The 18550-nt window shown below is 45.5% G+C and overlaps 1 protein-coding gene, 1 long non-coding RNA gene and 1 pseudogene across 4 annotated transcripts in view; 1 reads left to right on the top strand and 2 right to left on the bottom strand.

The window, feature by feature from the left end:
• LOC309621703 (uncharacterized protein) overlaps positions 1-18550 on the top strand; it is a 57617-nt gene that overhangs the window by 24328 nt on the left and 14739 nt on the right. Inside the window, exons 2-3 of one of the 2 annotated variants that reach the window (XM_082409073.1) lie at positions 758-895; positions 9334-9471. The exons of the other annotated variant lie outside the window; for it this stretch is intronic. Coding sequence (XP_082265199.1) covers positions 758-895; positions 9334-9471 — 276 coding nt within the window. The remainder of the gene's footprint in view (positions 1-757; positions 896-9333; positions 9472-18550) is intronic. 2 annotated transcript variants of the gene reach the window in all.
• LOC309621706 lies at positions 628-9411 on the bottom strand. Its single transcript, XR_014240199.1, has 2 exons — positions 9347-9411; positions 628-770 (listed from the first exon to the last, which is right to left on the bottom strand). It is a non-coding gene; the product is annotated as an uncharacterized lncRNA (long non-coding RNA).
• LOC309621702 (uncharacterized protein C2orf78 pseudogene) lies at positions 11601-18482 on the bottom strand (annotated as a pseudogene). The gene is made up of 3 exons: positions 18443-18482; positions 14795-15544; positions 11601-13516 (listed from the first exon to the last, which is right to left on the bottom strand). The product of its transcript is annotated as an uncharacterized protein C2orf78 pseudogene (transcript).

Genomic DNA, 18550 nt, shown 5'->3' on the forward strand with positions numbered 1-18550 from the left:
TATGCTTCAGATACACTGAATTAACCTTAGTTCTCACTCATCTGACAGAAGTCAGTTCAGATACTATTTTTCACTGTGATTCCTAGCATTAAGGAATTTGATTATCAGGTTTTGTATGAGGACTATTTCATCAGGGGTACAGAAGTTCTGGCCATCTCTGGTTTTGGATATCCCTTATTTGTTGAGACCTTTGCGTTGTTTGGTTGCCTTTTGTCTGTTTTCCAGATGGGAAAACAGGAACAAGGGAAGTATAGGTTATTACTAGGTGGGGTTGAGCAAGTGGAGCAGCAAACTGCAAAGCAGAAAGAAGAGGGACGTACTATAGAGGGATATGACTTCCATTCTCAAGGCGCCTGCATCCTGTGCAGGGAGACAGCCTAACATAAAATGTGCCTAACAACAAATATATTGACTTCTTACTAAAAGTCTGCAGTTCATATAACCAAGGGGTTTATAACTTCTCCTTTAAAAGTGATATTCCTGGGACTTCCCTGGTGGTCCAGTGGTGAAGACTCTGCGCTTCCAATGCAGCAGGCGTGGGTTCAATTCCTGGTTGGGGAGCTAAGATCCCACATGCTGCGCAGCCAAAGAAATTTTTTTCAAAAGTTATACTCCTGTATTATTGAATTTAGTGGTTTAGATTTTGTTTTAATGTTAAGAAGATTTCAGTTTATTTACCAGGAACAAACAAAACATAATGTAAAAATAGTTTCCCAGAAACGATTTCCATCATTCTCTTCTTCCCTTTCTCCCGCAGACTGGTGTTTCATCTTTACAAGCTCTCTGTCTTTCCATAGGAAAGCTGTCTGGCTTGGAGGTTGCAATCCCAGGGAATTTTTCATCAGCGGGGAAGTCTCCATCACTACAGAGGAATCAAGGGAGAAGTCAGTCCCTGGTAAGTGAGATGCTCCCCCTAAACACCAACACAGCAGTCGTGTACCTTTCAAGGGGTTCAGGGGCAAGATGGGCAAGGCATTTCTACTAACTCTTCTTAAGGATCACGGACAGTGCCCTATGCTACGAGGTAAGCGGTGACTGCTGTAGTTCTTACTGGTGATCCTTTCCTGTCACTGATTCTCGGCTTTCTTTGTATTTCATAGGACTGTTGTCAGTCCAATACAAAATGAGTCTTATTTTTAAAAACCTGAAATGTTTTACAGAGCCTAGCATTCTCATATAGGGTCCTTTCCATTCTCCCCACTTTCCCGAGAGGCCAAGAACACGTCACACCATGAACTAGGAGAGGGGGTAGAGCCCTTGCTGATGAAATACATCAACAAAGACAGAGTCATAGCCTGCTTGCTCTCTGGACAGGATCTCGGACCACAAGGTCTTCAATCCTGGTATAAATGAAGGAAGTGAGGACAGTTCAACTGGCACTCTCATAACAAGAGTTCTGAAACACCTTCCGAAGAGACTATAGCAGTAGATGAGGGAAGGGAGTGCTACAGTGTGGCAGTACAGGGGGAACGATCGGCTACAGCAGTGAAAAGTGTGGTACCGATTGGTGTGCTCTCGGGGTTCTTGTACATGTAGCATAGATGACCTCTACGGTGGCCCTCCCACCTTCCCACCTGCATTAGGTGTTCTTTTTTTTTGTAATTTATGTTTATGTATTTATTTACTGTTTGAACTTATTTATTCTACGTATTTATGTTTTTGGCTGCACTGGGTCTCTCATTGCTGTGCACGGGCTTTCTCTAGTTGGCGGCTAGCGGGGGCTACTCTCGGTTGCGGTGTGCGGGCATCTCATCGCGGTGGCTTCTCTTGTTGCGGAGCATGGGCTGTAGGCACGTGGGCTTCGGTAGTTGAGGCTCACGGGCTCTAGAATGCAGGCTCCGTCGTCGTGGCACATGCGCTTAGTTGCTGCACGGCATGTGGGATCTTCGCAGACCAGGGCTCGAACCCGTGTCCCCTGCATTGGCAGGCGCCACCAGGGAAGCCCTAGGTGTTCTCATATAGAGTCTAAAAACAGAGAGCACTGAGAGAAGGTAGTGGTTATTAAAGGCTCAGGATCTAAATTCTACCTGTCTCTACACCCCTTCCCAGCTGTCGATTTGACCCCATTTTTGAATGCTGACCTCATTGTTCAACTTTTCTCTGCCGTCTGTATACTCACCTTGAAAACTTGTTTCTGTGATGCGTTGAGCAGACACAGGGTGGCAGACTGCAGAGGTGGAAGCTGGTGGTCGGATATTTGTGGGCTGAATCTCCTTCAGTCCCATTCCCATTTCTGGTTGCCCAGAGGCCCGACTTCCTGTGTATGACGCCGAGCCATAGGATTGCGGGCAGGAGCCAAGTTCTCCATACAGTAAAGACCCCAGTGTGCCTTGGTTATAGTAATATACCTGGCTCCCTTCCTGGCAGGGAAGTGGCAGGCGGCTCTGCCCCTGATTTGGAATCTGAGATGGTGTTCCCTGAGCAAGGCTGGCAGAAAGCGATGGATGTAGAGGGACCATGTTCTTGGCGTCTGAAGTTTTATCATACTGGGCTGCCAGAAACATGGAGGAGGCAGCTGTGTGGCGGTCAGTGAGTGCCAGAGTAAAGTCTCCGAGTGAAGAAGAATTCTTTTCAGTGCTTGCTGTGATGTCCCACTCAAGAACACCTGGATAGGAAGCAGCTGAAGTGGAGATCTGGCTGTGGTCAGTAACTCCAGATAACATAGTCGTGCTAGAATGTTGGTAAAGGTAGGCACTACCCATGAGTGTCTGGAAAGGGGTACCAGTAGCCGATGCCGAACTGACGGCAGGGGCAGAGACTCTGGAGAAGTTGCAGACACTTCGTGTTAGGGAAGTTGCATTGCTCACCACAGGAGGAGAATGCTGCAGAGAATTTAGAGTTCCAAGTAGAGATGGATGTTGGAAATTTTCTGTAAGAACAAGAGGGTCATGAAAAACTCAGGGAGGTTGAGAAATTCTCACTACGTTTGAGGAACGGCATCATCTGAAGGTTCTTGCTATCAGGACACCTCTACTATCACTACTTCCTGAGAAACCCAAAATCAGACAGTTAATGATGGCTGTAAGGACTGAGCAGTTTTCCACTCTTCTCTATTCACTGCCTGTGCTCCCATCTTGGGCACAGACGGGCAGAAGAGCCAAGTGGTGTGGTTCAGAGATTGTTCTCTAGGCTGGAAGCAACCTTCTCCCTGCCCTGTCTTTCCCTTCAGCCTGCACTCGTATTGACTTCTATGCTATTTCCTAGACTGGAAGCATTTTAGAACTAGGAGGCCCTTAGAGAACTTCGATGTTCTCAGTCTCATTTCGTGAGTAAGGAAACTGAGGCTCAGAGAGGTCGGGTTGACTTGTTCAAGTTCTCTCATTATGTTAGTATCATTACCAGGTTTCAGAACCTAAGTATCCTGACTTCCTTGCCAGGACTCCACTCTGAGCATGATACTGCCAGAAAGCAGGAGAAATAGAACTTATAATATAGGCATTTTTTTTGTCCATTAGAAAACAGTACGGCTGTTACCATTGTCGTCTTCAGTGTCTCCCTTTGCTTGTGCAGTTCCCACGCTATTACCTAGAGGTGACGTACAGCTCAGTCCAACTGGTGAATTGAAAGAGTCATTTTTGCCCTCTTCAAGCCTGGTTTCTCATCCTACCTCAAAATGATTACCCGAAAGTGGATTTCTTAAGTGCTTTTGGAAAGGGAAGAGTTATCTGATTACTTCAGATTCCTCATCTGTAAAGTGGTTATAACACCACCACCAATAATAATAGCAGTAATAATTAATAGATGAATAAGCTGATCTATTGCGTATGATTTATATGGAGGAAGATACAATAAGTTCTAGAAAGACAAAGAAAAATCATGACAAGCATATTACGTTAACGAAAAAGAAATCCATAGATATTAATGAAAACTGGGGTATGTGGCAAGTATCGAAGCCTAATGAATTTACTAACAAATGGCATTCTGTACTATCCATGCAATATTATGAAAGTGAATTTTGCCCACTCTATTTTAGTGAATACTATTAACCAGAAGACACGATGGAGGTGATAGAGGTGAATGAATTCCTAGCCAATGCATACAGACAGAGAAGGTATGTCAGTAAAAAATGCATAACAAGCAACAGAATGCAATAAATGTGCATGTATAGGTAGCCACAACACATATAGACAAGTATTTCAATGAAAACCGGTACGAAGCAGACAGCAAAATAATAAGTGTAAAAGAGTTTCATTATTGTGCTCCTTCATATTTTTACCCAGCAAGTAAGAGGTATTAAGCCTAGGAGAAATATATATTTCAATGAATATAGCTTATATAATAAGCAGAAAGGAAGCTTAAAATGTATCAGGAAGGTTTTTGGATTTATCCTAGAACTTAGATTAGAATCATCTTCAGCATCCAAGAAGATGGCATCCCAAAACCTCAAAAAACCATCATGCCTAGAATCCAATTAAAAAAGATTTTCAAATGTAAGAAAATCCACAGGACTCCACAATATGGTTTTCGATAAACGTGGATGTTTGTTTGTTTTGTTTCTTTGGCCGCGCCGCGTGGCCCTGGCCGTGAAAGCACCGAGTCCTAAGCACTGGACCGCCAGGGAATTCCCTAAGTGGGGGGGGGAATTAGAGATGTGGGGCTTGACTTTTTCTTCTTCTTCTTCGGTAGCTAAGCTCTACAAGCGAACGATGGCTGTTGATCAATGTGCTCTCTGTGTTAGGAAGGAAATAACTGTAAAAATGAAAAGCAGCCTTGCCTTAGAACCTACATATCACACCAAGGAAAATAGTCCTTCTGATTCAATTTAGAAGATATCACTTAAAATGTTGAATTGGTGAAATGTCTACCTAGTTTAAAAATTAGAAAGAATAAAACACTGAAAAGCAGCCCCCTAGATAACCACTGTGGTTGCTTGTTTATAGGAGGCATCATTTCTAAAACGTATTTCTAAAATGTTTATATTCAAAACTGTCAAGTGGCCAACTGTATTCAGAGAGGCAATAAAAGAAAGAAAACGGAGTATGACTTTTCTGATAAGCTGCCTTTCCTGGTGATCCCCTGTTCTGGCCTTACTTTCCTTCTTAGTCTGTTAATGTAAGGGTTTGCTACCATCAACTTGGTTTTGCCCTGCTCTGAGCAGGTTTCCCTCTGTGCTGTTTCTGCTTTAATTGAAAATCTTTGGTTCCCATCAGCATTCCATTGCAAACTCCGTTTTTCTTGAGAGCTCCTCTATGCTTTCCCTCTTCATTCTTACATTTTCTCCCATCTCTTGGTGCCTGTTGGCCTGTGCTAATGAAAACCATCCTAAACTTCCTTACGCTCGACTCTGTGCCTCCCTGTAGAGCCCAGTACTCTCCATCCTCTCTCCCTATTCTCTCTTTTCAACTAGTCGAAATCCTAGTGGAGGGAGACCATTAGAGATGAAACATCTTGGTATATATTGCTAGTTTTCTATGTCCCCTGACTTTTCTATGTTTCTGTTGAAACACTCTTGAGAAGTGTCTGATTTCGTTTTCTACATGGGTACCCTTTAAGGCTCAATACTGGAAAAGAAGGGGATCAGAGTGATCAACCCAACGTGGTATCCTAACGTAACAGTTAAGGAAAGCAACAGGCTTTGTGAGACAGCCAGTGATTTGTCCAAAGTCACACAGATAGTAAACGTCAAAGTCAAAACTGAAATTAGGTCTCCAGACGTGTAGTTCAATACTTTCCCTCATTATTCCATGCTATTTTGAATCTCCTACTCAATTTAGGGGCAAAAGAAATCGAACGCAAAACTTTCCAAAGTTTCTTTTCTTACCTGACATGGTCAGAGAAGAGGAAGCATCCACTGCAGGTACCAGGGATGAGGAGACAACACTAGAGGATGTCCGAGTGGCTGCAGCTGAACGGCGCACGTGTCCAGTACAGAGGTCACTGGTTACTGGTCCAAACAGCTCCACGGAAACCCCAAGACTCTACCAAGTGGTAGTAGGTTTGGTAGGAGAGTGATGTCACAAAGCAGGCAGTTGAAAGGTATGAGAGAGCCAATAGGGAGGTCCGATCCCCAACAGGAAGGCGGGCTTGGGTGAAGAGAGTGTAGGAGAGCTAAAACAACACCTGAGTTTCTGAGCTCTGGGGAGGAAATCCTAGAAGACAGATTTACCTCCCCCAGGCTCTTCCATTAGGGAAATCATTGCCACATTTCTTACAGACGTTCATTAATACACTGAACTAAGAGTTACTTATATTCTACAGAGTATTCTATTTTATGTATCATATACTTAGAGCTATATAGATCTTCTTTAATTAATAATCCTTAGGAAGGAAAGAGCCATCTAGTTTGAACTATTACAGTTGTTCTGAAATCATATGTGTCTAATGAGTGAACTGATAGCAGCTTTTAAGGAGCCAAAGTAGGGATTAAGAAGCTCTCTTTGTAACTTGGTTCAAGAGTAGGGTGAAGTTTCTTGAGTGTACCTTGTGGAGAATGTTGTGGTCCAAGGCTCTTCTCTTTTAGTTTCTTCTCCTTGACTCCTACCTTCCTTGGGCTGGGCTAGGCTGGGGGCCAGGTTGGACTTGCGACTTAACATTTCACTTCCGCTTTCTCTTTTTTTTTTCTCTTCCATTATGGGCATTGCTTCGAGGACAAGCCTTGATCTTGCATTGGACGTTACTTCCTGTCAACTTCCAGCAGCAGGAGTCTTCTTTTCAGTGCTTGATGCTTCACGAAATAGACTCTGCCCGTTGGCAGCAAATACCAGAGAGCTAGGAGACAGAGCTGGTTGCAGACCTTTCCTCTTCCAGCCTTTGGTTGCAATTGTTTGGCCCATAATTTGCTAGCTCTAGTTCCTTGGGCCACACAGGTATCCTGCCATCTCCAGCTCTTGTTATATGTGAGAGACATTCTGAACACTGTCCCTTTTTCTTTGCACAGAAGTATATACAGTGTGGCAGTTACTGTAATCTCCTCCGCCTTGCAAACAGCCACTCTAGAATCTTGGACCTCTAGGACTCTCTGTCTTGCATGCTTGGGGGCAAGGCCAAGCAAAATGAAGAGGAGAATAATTAGAGAAAGAGGAGGACGTTGGTGGAGAATTGGGAGCAGGTAAGGTGAAAGGGCACAGGAGAAAAGAGATGCATGTAGACTTTTTGGTTTCTGTGGGAAACAGGTTGACACACTTGGGCCTCATTTGGTATTAACAGAACAGAGAGTTAAAGATCTAAGTAGCTAGATAGTGTGCAGCAACTGCCATGAAGTCTGTACACTGAAGAGAACAGTCTCACATCTAGTTTTCATTTTGTTTTATGTCATAGTACCTTATTTATAGCATTCACTGGTGTGTTTGTAGAATACAGATGTTTTCAAATGCTCTGGTTTTGTCTACATGGTTATCTCCTTGTCCTGTTTGTAAGGAATCCAACATTGTAAGACATATTGCATGTTTTTCTCTTGACGATTGTTGACCTTGAAGCGTCATGAACTAACTTGAGCTGTTGGATTCTGTGGAGAAACGTTCAAAAGGGTCTGTGAAAAAGGCACTGTGGTGAGTCGCATTATGCACCCGAGCGTAAGGAGCAAGATATCTGCCACCAGCCCAGCTTGGCCTGGATTGCCTCTGTTTTAGTTCCCCTGGTTAGTGCTTTTCTCCCTAACCACTCTTGTGACTGTGATAATGTGAGTAAGGGCGGAGTTGCTAATGATCTATGTGTGAGGTAAGCTGGTTTGAGGGAGGAAATCTATGGACCTAGTCATTTTCCTTGGTGGTAAGCTTTCAGGGGTGCAGAGATGGATCTTCCTGGGGCCTTTTCTGGTCCCAGGAAGATATCGCATAGATGGGACCTCCCAAGACACACATTGAATCTTTAGGCCTGTTTTTCCTATTATGAGGTACGAGTTTCTTCACTGATGGGGATGATGCTTATCTGAGAAGAAATTGTGAAAGGTGGTGTAGTGTAGAGGTGTGGCTTAAGCTTTTAAGTTTTCCTCCAGGTTTTTCCCCTAAGCTTCCTACTTCGGACGGCCTACTTACATGATACTAGTAGGTGATGTCCGGCTAACAGCTTCCTAAATATACCTGCAAGCCAGATCAGTGTCTCTTTTCTCTGTATTCCCATGGAAATCAAGAGTCCCGCCGAATTTTCCATCGAAACAGTTGATTTGTGTTGTCTCTAGGAATTCTAAAGGGCGTACCGTTGCTTCCTAACCGGTGTCATTTGGGAGATCCGCCTCTGTACGTTCAAATGATTAATTTTGAGACTTTGCTCATGTGTGCAGTAAACCCTTGAATTCCCTAAGACCTTCCTTTCCTCCATCTCCTACCCCATTAAGCCCGCTTCAGTTCATCTCCTGAATTTCTTTGGAATCTGTCAGCCAGCTCTTCCTCAACTTCCTAATACTGAACTTGCCTGTCTGTTGCGATTAGGTCCTAACTAGTGTCCATATATCTTGTTTCCTTCCAATCCACTCTTCACACAAGAAACCTTCAAAGCAAGTTGGAACGTTGCTCATAAACATCGCTCACAAACATTGTTTTGAGAATAGAAAACACACTGTTGGCCTTTAAGACTCTGCGTGGTCTAGAATCCTCTCTGCTTCTCTAGCCCCATCTTGTGCCACTTTTGCCCTCACTTTCTATGCTTCAGATACACTGAATTAACCTTAGTTCTCACTCATCTGACAGAAGTCAGTTCAGATACTATTTTTCACTGTGATTCCTAGCATTAAGGAATTTGATTATCAGGTTTTGTATGAGGACTATTTCATCAGGGGTACAGAAGTTCTGGCCATCTCTGGTTTTGGATATCCCTTATTTGTTGAGACCTTTGCGTTGTTTGGTTGCCTTTTGTCTGTTTTCCAGATGGGAAAACAGGAACAAGGGAAGTATAGGTTATTACTAGGTGGGGTTGAACAAGTGGAGCAGCAAACTGCAAAGCAGAAAGAAGAGGGACGTACTATAGAGGGATATGACTTCCATTCTCAAGGCGCCTGCATCCTGTGCAGGGAGACAGCCTAACATAAAATGTGCCTAACAACAAATATATTGACTTCTTACTAAAAATCTCCAGTTCATAGAACCGAGGGGTTTGTACCTTCTCCTTTAAAAGTGATAGTCCTGGGACTTCCCCGGTGGTCCCGTGGTGAAGACTCTGCGCTTCCAACGCAGCAGGCGTGGGTTCAATCCCTGGTTGGGGAGCTAAGATCCCACATGCTGCGCAGCCAAAGAAATTTTTGTCGAACGTTATACTCCTGTATTGTTGGCTTTAGTGGTTTAGATTTTGTTGTACTGTTAAGAAGATTTCAGTTTATTTACCGGGAACAAACAACACATAATGTAAAAATAGTTTCCCAGAAACGATTTCCATCATTCTCTTCCTCCCTTTCTCCCGCAGACTGGTGTTTCACCTTGACAAGTTCTCTGTCATTCCATAGGAAAGCTGTCTGGCTTGGAGGTTGCAATCCCAGGGAATTTTTCATCAGCGGGGAAGTCTCCATCACTACAGAGGAATCAAGGGAGAAGTCAGTCCCTGGTAAGTGAGATGCTCCCCCTAAACACCAACACAGCAGTCGTGTACCTTTCAAGGGGTTCAGGGGCAAGATGGGCAAGGCATTTCTACTAACTCTTCTTAAGGATCACGGACAGTGCCCTATGCTACGAGGTAAGCGGTGACTGCTGTAGTTCTTACTGGTGATCCTTTCCTGTCACTGATTCTCGGCCTTCTTTGTATTTCATAGGACTGTTGTCAGTCCAATACAAAATGAGTCTTATTTTTAAAAACCTGAAATGTTTTACAGAGCCTAGCATTCTCATATAGGGTCCTTTCCATTCTCCCCACTTTCCCGAGAGGCCAAGAACACTTCACACCATGAACTAGGAGAGGGGGTAGAGCCCTTTCTGATGAAATACATCAACAAAGACAGAGCCTTAGCCTGCTTGCTCTCTGGACAGGATCTCGGACCACAAGGTCTTCAATCCTGGTATAAATGAAGGAAGTGAGGACAGTTCAACTGGCACTCTGATAACAAGAGTTCGGAAACACCTTCCAAAGAGACTATAGCAGTAGATGAGGGAAGGGAGTGCTACAGTGTGGCAGTACAGGGGGAATGATCGGCTACAGCAGTGAAAAGTGTGGTACCGATTGGTGTGCTCTCGGGGTTCTTGTACATGTAGCATAGATGACCTCTACAGTGGCCCTCCCACCTTCCCACCTGCATTAGGTGTTCTTTTTTTTTGTAATTTATGTTTATGTATTTATTTACTGTTTGAACTTATTTATTCTACGTATTTATTTTTTTGGCTGCACTGGGTCTCTCATTGCTGTGCACGGGCTTTCTCTAGTTGGCGGCTAGCGGGGGCTACTCTCGGTTGCGGTGTGCGGGCATCTCATCGCGGTGGCTTCTCTTGTTGCGGAGCATGGGCTGTAGGCACGTGGGCTTCGGTAGTTGAGGCTCACGGGCTCTAGAATGCAGGCTCCGTCGTTGTGGCACATGCGCTTAGTTGCTGCACGGCATGTGGGATCTTCGCAGACCAGGGCTCGAACCCGTGTCCCCTGCATTGGCAGGCGCCACCAGGGAAGCCCTAGGTGTTCTCATATAGAGTCTAAAAACAGAGAGCACTGAGAGAAGGTAGTGGTTATTAAAGGCTCAGGATCTAAATTCTACCTGTCTCTACACCCCTTCCCAGCTGTCGATTTGACCCCATTTTTGAATGCTGACCTCATTGTTCAACTTTTCTCTGCCGTCTGTATACTCACCTTGAAAACTTGTTTCTGTGATGCGTTGAGCAGACACAGGGTGGCAGATTGCAGAGGTGGAAGCTGGTGGTCGGATATTTGTGGGCTGAATCTCCTTCAGTCCCATTCCCATTTCTGGTTGCCCAGAGGCCCTACTTCCTGTGTGTGACGCCGAGCCGTAGGATTGCGGGCAGGAGCCAAGTTCTCCATACAGTAAAGACCCCAGTGTGCCTTGGTTATAGTAATATACCTGGCTTCCTTCCTGGCAGGGAAGTGACAGGCGGCTATGCCCCTGCTTTGTTCGTGGGCCTCCTGATCCAGCAGTTCCCTTGGCTCTGCCCCTGTCGTCAGCTGCCCCTAGGATAACTCTGAGCCCTAGCCACTTCTCTGGTAGATTTCCCTATTCCCCCACTACAGTCACACCTGAATAAGGCAACTCAGACCTTTCAGAGATGTGTCCTGAACCTCTTGTTTTCTGAAATACCTATCTGGTGGTTGTGAGACTTAAGGCCAGCGTCCCCGAGAGACTTTTTCTATTTCTCCTAGTAAACCTAGACTCATCTTCTGTCACCTTCAACTCTACTCCAATTGTGTTCTTTCAACCCAGACCTCTGACCCTGCTTTTTACTTCTGCCATTTCATCCTCGCTCCTGCTTCCTTTCCTAAATCCATACGTCTCTTTTGGCCTTCCTAGCCCTGGGCCAAGTTCCTTCCTCTTTGCTCAGTTTTTACCCCTTTCCTTCATTCTCCCATCCAACTTTCAGTCCTTCCTTTCTCACGCCCCAGTTAGCAGCATCTGAAAATTCGAAAGGTTTGTTACTCGTCTATTAATTGTATTCCATTTACTTATTCAGTTCTATACCTGTCTTACCTGTGTATGGAAGAACAGCTGGTAGCCAAGGTGGCACCAAGAATCCTAGCAGCTCTCACTTGACGTATCCGTAGTAGTCGGCAATTTCCATTTCGTTTTCCCTCTCGGTGAAAAATTGCAGCTTGCCCGAAGAGGTGTATCTGGCAGCATTCTCCCGTTGTTGTTGAGCCCGCCTCTTCATGGCCTCTCGCTCTGGCCTCTGCTCTTGTTCGATGGGCTTTGACATGACTGGCTCAGGCACGTTGGGTTCCCTCCATGGAACTCGTTGCTTGCTGAAGTCTTGGAGTAGAAAGTGGGTTTGGAGCTTGGGTGGGGACTGGCGCTTATTCACAGCAGGGGGAACAGGCTCCCGCTGGAGAGGAGCGCCAGATGAAGTTTTGGAGGGTGCAGGCCTAGGAGCAGCAGACTGAGGGACACGAGGCTGGGTATGGTTGGGCCAAGCCGGTTGGGTTGGGTTGGTCACAGTTGGCTGAGCTGGTTTGGCGGGGCCTGGCAAAGAGGCAGGAGCTGGCTGGGATGAATTGGCTGCAGCAGGTTGAGCTGAGTCAGTAGAACCAGGCTGGGCACGGTAAGCCCCAGCAGGCCGATGTGAGGCCAGAGACTGTGGCCTCCGAGGAGCGGGTCGAGCTTGAGGCTTGTCCCAGGCAGAAAAAGGCAGAGGTATCAACTTGACCTTCCCAGGAGGAGGCCGCTCATACTGGGCTGGAGACGGACACTCTGTTTCAGCACTGCTGTCTGGTTTCTGGGCTTGGACTTGCGTTTTCTCAGGACCCTTCCCCTCACGTGGGGTATGCCGCCATGGCTGGATAGCTGGGGGTGGCTGGGGGTCTTTGGGGTTGCTTGACTTTCCCAAGAGCCGACAGGAAGAGAGCCCAGTTTTCGTCTCATTCTTCTTCCCCAGCGCATGAAGAACCTTCACAGACTCCAGCATGCGCACGCCAAGGGAGGTTCGAGGCTTTTGAAAGCTCTGTTGGAGAAGCTCAGTTTGGTGTTCCTTTCGCTTCGTGTGGGGGATTGCTGGCTTCTCTTCTGCCTTGACTTTGTTCCCTGACTGCTTGTTCTCCTCAGCCTTGTTTCTCCCTCTGGTCCTTTTGGTCTTTTCCTGCCCGTGGCTCTTAGTTTTGCTGATCTTTCTGGATGCAGCTTTCTGAGGTTTGCCTTGAGAGTGCTTGGCCGTGTTCACAGGAGCCCTGTCACTGACTGCAGCGTGGCATGTAACCACTTCTCCCCCTAACGGGCACTCTGGATTCTTTGGCTGGATTTTGGCCTTGGGAGCGCCACTGATAGGCTCAGAGGCTTTCTGTTTGTTCTTCCTGGGTTGATCAGAGGGAACCTTTATGACACTTGGCTTTTCCTGCACCTGATTCACCTTAATGGCTCTGGTGTCTTTAGCTTTGATCACGTTGGGACCTTGGGATTGATCAAGATCTTTCAAAGGATTAAAGAGCTGGGGAAGGTGAATATCCTCCGCCAGTGTAGTAATGTCTGCAAGACCACTGCTAGGTTCAATCCCATTTTCAAGTGTCCCTAGGTCCTGACGACTCCGGCTGTTCTCTCCCAGATCAGCATTTTCAGAACCAGGCTGCTCCTCTTGGCTGAGGGGATCGGTGCAGGCCAGCGGCTGGTGAATATCAGGGATTCCTAAAGGGAGTAGTGGAGGATCTTGGTTCTCTGTTGGGATCTGGTAGGCATCCAGAGGCTTTGAAAGCTTGGTTTTGATATCATCCACGTGCTTACTCTCTATTTGTCCCTGGCTTGGAGCTGGAGGCAGGGCCAGGAGACGCCTGGCACTCTGGACTGGAGCTGTCACTGAAATGTCCCCAAGTTCAGATGGTGGGTTACTCTCAAGTATGTGGCTGTTTCTGCTACTGCAGGACTTGGGGAGTTCTTGACTTTGTGTCACACAAAACGTCTGGCTTGGAGGTTGCAATCCCAGGGAATTTTTCATCACCAGGGGGGAGGTCTCCATCCCTACAAAGGGATCAAGGGAGAAGTCAGTCCCTGGTAAGTGAGATGCTCCCCCTAAACACCAACACAGCAGTCGTGTACCTTTCAAGGGGTTCAGGGGCAAGATGGGCAAGGCATTTCTACTAACTCTTCTTAAGGATCACGGACAGTGCCCTATGCTACGAGGTAAGCGGTGACTGTTGTAATTCTTACTGGTGAGCCTTTCCTGTCGCTGATTCTCGGCTCGCTTTGTATTTCATAGGACTGTTATAAGTCCAATACAAAATGAGTCTTATTTTTAAAAACCTGAAATGTTTTACAAAGCCTAGCATTCTCATATAGGGTCCTTTCCATTCTCCCCACTTTCCCGAGAGGCCAAGAACACGTCACACCATGAACTAGGAGAGGGGGTAGAGCCCTTGCTGATGAAATACATCAACAAAGACAGAGTCTTAGCCTGCTTGCTCTCTGGACAGGATCTCGGACCACAAGGTCTTCAATCCTGGTATAAATGAAGGAAGTGAGGACAGTTCAACTGGCACTCACATAACAAGAGTTCTGAAACACCTTCCGAAGAGACTATAGCAGTAGATGAGGGAAGGGAGTGCTACAGTGTGGCAGTACAGGGGGAACGATCGGCTACAGCAGTGAAAAGTGTGGTACCGATTGGTGTGCTCTCGGCGTTCTTGTACATGTAGCATAGATGACCTCTACAGTGGCCCTCCCACCTTCCCACCTGCATTAGGTGTTCTTTTTTTTGTAATTTATGTTTATGTATTTATTTACTGTTTGAACTTATTTATTCTACGTATTTATTTTTTTGGCTGCACTGGGTCTCTCATTGCTGTGCACGGGCTTTCTCTAGTTGGCGGCTAGCGGGGGCTACTCTCGGTTGCGGTGTGCGGGCTTCTCATCGCGGTGGCTTCTCTTGTTGCGGAGCATGGGCTGTAGGCACGTGGGCTTCGGTAGTTGAGGCTCACGGGCTCTAGAATGCAGGCTCCGTCGTTGTGGCACATGCGCTTAGTTGCTGCACGGCATGTGGGATCTTCGCAGACCAGGGCTCGAACCCGTGTCCCCCGCATTGCATTGGCAGGCGGATTCTTAACCACGGCGCCACCAGGGAAGCCCTAGGTGTTCTCATATAGAGTCTAAAAACAGAGGGCACTGAGCGAAGGTAGTGGTTATTAAAGGCTCAGGATCTAAATTCTACCTGCCTCTACACCCCTTCCCAGCTGTCGATTTGACCCCATTTTTGAATGCCGACCTCATTCTTCAACTTTCTCTGGCGTTTGTTATACTCACCTTGAAAACTTGTTTCTGTGATGCGTTGAGCAGACACAGGGTGGCAGACTGCAGAGGTGGAAGCTGGTGGTCGGATATTTGTGGGCTGAATCTCCTTCAGTCCCATTCCCATTTCTGGTTGCCCAGAGGCCCGACTTCCTGTGTATGACGCCGAGCCGTAGGATTGCGGGCAGGAGCCAAGTTCTCCATACAGTAAAGACCCCAGTGTGCCTTGGTTATAGTAATATACCTGGCTTCCGTCCTGGCAGGGAAGTGACAGGCGGCTCTGCCCCTGATTTGGAATCTGAGATGGTGTTCCCTGAGCAAGGCTGGCAGAAAGCGATGGATGTAGAGGGACCATGTTCTTGGCGTCTGAAGTTTTATCATACTGGGCTGCCAGAAACATGGAGGAGGCAGCTGTGTGGCGGTCAGTGAGTGCCAGAGTAAAGTCTCCGAGTGAAGAAGAATTCTTTTCAGTGCTTGCTGTGATGTCCCACTCAAGAACACCTGGATAGGAAGCAGCTGAAGTGGAGATCTGGCTGTGGTCAGTAACTCCAGATAACATAGTCGTGCTAGAATGTTGGTAAAGGTAGGCACTACCCATGAGTGTCTGGAAAGGGGTACCAGTAGCCGATGCCGAACTGACGGCAGGGGCAGAGACTCTGGAGAAGTTGCAGACACTTCGTGTTAGGGAAGTTGCATTGCTCACCACAGGAGGAGAATGCTGCAGAGAATTTAGAGTTCCAAGTAGAGATGGATGTTGGAAATTTTCTGTAAGAACAAGAGGGTCATGAAAAACTCAGGGAGGTTGAGAAATTCTCACTACGTTTGAGGAACGGCATCATCTGAAGGTTCTTGCTATCAGGACACCTCTACTATCACTACTTCCTGAGAAACCCAAAATCAGACAGTTAATGATGGCTGTAAGGACTGAGCAGTTTTCCACTCTTCTCTATTAACTGCCTGTGCTCCCATCTTGGGCACAGACGGGCAGAAGAGCCAAGTGGTGTGGTTCAGAGATTGTTCTCTAGGCTGGAAGCAACCTTCTCCCTGCCCTGTCTTTCCCTTCAGCCTGCACTCGTATTGACTTCTATGCTATTTCCTAGACTGGAAGCATTTTAGAACTAGGAGGCCCTTAGAGAACTTCGATGTTCTCAGTCTCATTTCGTGAGTAAGGAAACTGAGGCTCAGAGAGGTCGGGTTGACTTGTTCAAGTTCTCTCATTATGTTAGTATCATTACCAGGTTTCAGAACCTAAGTATCCTGACTTCCTTGCCAGGACTCCACTCTGAGCATGATACTGCCAGAAAGCAGGAGAAATAGAACTTATAATATAGGCATTTTTTTTGTCCATTAGAAAACAGTACGGCTGTTACCATTGTCGTCTTCAGTGTCTCCCTTTGCTTGTGCAGTTCCCACGCTATTACCTAGAGGTGACGTACAGCTCAGTCCAACTGGTGAATTGAAAGAGTCATTTTTGCCCTCTTCAAGCCTGGTTTCTCATCCTACCTCAAAATGATTACCCGAAAGTGGATTTCTTAAGTGCTTTTGGAAAGGGAAGAGTTATCTGATTACTTCAGATTCCTCACCTGTAAAGTGGTTATAACACCACCACCAATAATAATAGCAGTAATAATTAATAGATGAATAAGCTGATCTATTGCGTATGATTTATATGGAGGAAGATACAATAAGTTCTAGAAAGACAAAGAAAAATCATGACAAGCATATTACGTTAACGAAAAAGAAATCCATAGATATTAATGAAAACTGGGGTATGTGGCAAGTATCGAAGCCTAATGAATTTACTAACAAATGGCATTCTGTACTATCCATGCAATATTATGAAAGTGAATTTTGCCCACTCTATTTTAGTGAATACTATTAACCAGAAAACACGATGGAGGTGATAGAGGTGAATGAATTCCTAGCCAATGCATACAGACAGAGAAGGTATGTCAGTAAAAAATGCATAACAAGCAACAGAATGCAATAAATGTGCATGTATAGGTAGCCACAACACATATAGACAAGTATTTCAATGAAAACCGGTACGAAGCAGACAGCAAAATAATAAGTGTAAAAGAGTTTCATTATTGTGCTCCTTCATATTTTTACCCAGCAAGTAAGAGGTATTAAGCCTAGGAGAAATATATATTTCAATGAATATAGCTTATATAATAAGCAGAAAGGAAGCTTAAAATGTATCAGGAAGGTTTTTGGATTTATCCTAGAACTTAGATTAGAATCATCTTCAGCATCCAAGAAGATGGCATCCCAAAACCTCAAAAAACCATCATGCCTAGAATCCAATTAAAAAAGATTTTCAAATGTAAGAAAATCCACAGGACTCCACAATATGGTTTTCGATAAATGTGGATGTTTGTTTGTTTTGTTTCTTTGGCCGCGCCGCGTGGCCCTGGCCGTGAAAGCACCGAGTCCTAAGCACTGGACCGCCAGGGAATTCCCTAAGTGGGGGGAATTAGAGATGTGGGGCTTGACTTTTTCTTCTTCTTCTTCTTCTTCTTCGGTAGCTAAGATCTACAAGCGAACGATGGCTGTTGATCAATGTGCTCTCTGTGTTAGGAAGGAAATAACTGTAAAAATGAAAAGCAGCCTTGCCTTAGAACCTACATATCACACCAAGGAAAATAGTCCTTCTGATTCAATTTAGAAGATATCACTTAAAATGTTGAATTGGTGAAATGTCTACCTAGTTTAAAAATTAGAAAGAATAAAACACTGAAAAGCAGCCCCCTAGATAACCACTGTGGTTGCTTGTTTATAGGAGGCATCATTTCTAAAACGTATTTCTAAAATGTTTATATTCAAAACTGTCAAGTGGCCAACTGTATTCAGAGAGGCAATAAAAGAAAGAAAACGGAGTATGACTTTTCTGATAAGCTGCCTTTCCTGGTGATCCCCTGTTCTGGCCTTACTTTCCTTCTTAGTCTGTTAATGTAAGGGTTTGCTACCATCAACTTGGTTTTGCCCTGCTCTGAGCAGGTTTCCCTCTGTGCTGTTTCTGCTTTAATTGAAAATCTTTGGTTCCCATCAGCATTCCATTGCAAACTCCGTTTTTCTTGAGAGCTCCTCTATGCTTTCCCTCTTCATTCTTACATTTTCTCCCATCTCTTGGTGCCTGTTGGCCTGTGCTAATGAAAACCATCCTAAACTTCCTTACGCTCGACTCTGTGCCTCCCTGTAGAGCCCAGTACTCTCCATCCTCTCTCCCTATTCTCTCTTTTCAACTAGTCGAAATCCTAGTGGAGGGAGACCATTAGAGATGAAACATCTTGGTATATATTGCTAGTTTTCTATGTCCCCTGGCTTTTCTATGTTTCTGTTGAAACACTCTTGAGAAGTGTCTGATTTCGTTTTCTACATGGGTACCCTTTAAGGCTCAATACTGGAAAAGAAGGGGATCAGAGTGATCAACCCAACGTGGTATCCTAACGTAACAGTTAAGGAAAGCAACAGGCTTTGTGAGACAGCCAGTGATTTGTCCAAAGTCACACAGATAGTAAACGTCAAAGTCAAAAGTGAAATTAGGTCTCCAGACGTGTAGTTCAATACTTTCCCTCATTATTCCATGCTATTTTGAATCTCCTACTCAATTTAGGGGCAAAAGAAATCGAACGCAAAACTTTCCAAAGTTTCTTTTCTTACCTGACATGGTCAGAGAAGAGGAAGCATCCACTGCAGGTACAAGGGATGAGGAGACAACACTAGAGGATGTCTGAGTGGCTGCAGCTGAACGGCGCACGTGTCCAGTAC

This window comes from Balaenoptera borealis (genome assembly GCF_965194805.1).
Source record: "Balaenoptera borealis genome assembly, contig: HAP1_SCAFFOLD_905, whole genome shotgun sequence".
NCBI lineage: Eukaryota > Metazoa > Chordata > Mammalia > Artiodactyla > Balaenopteridae > Balaenoptera > Balaenoptera borealis.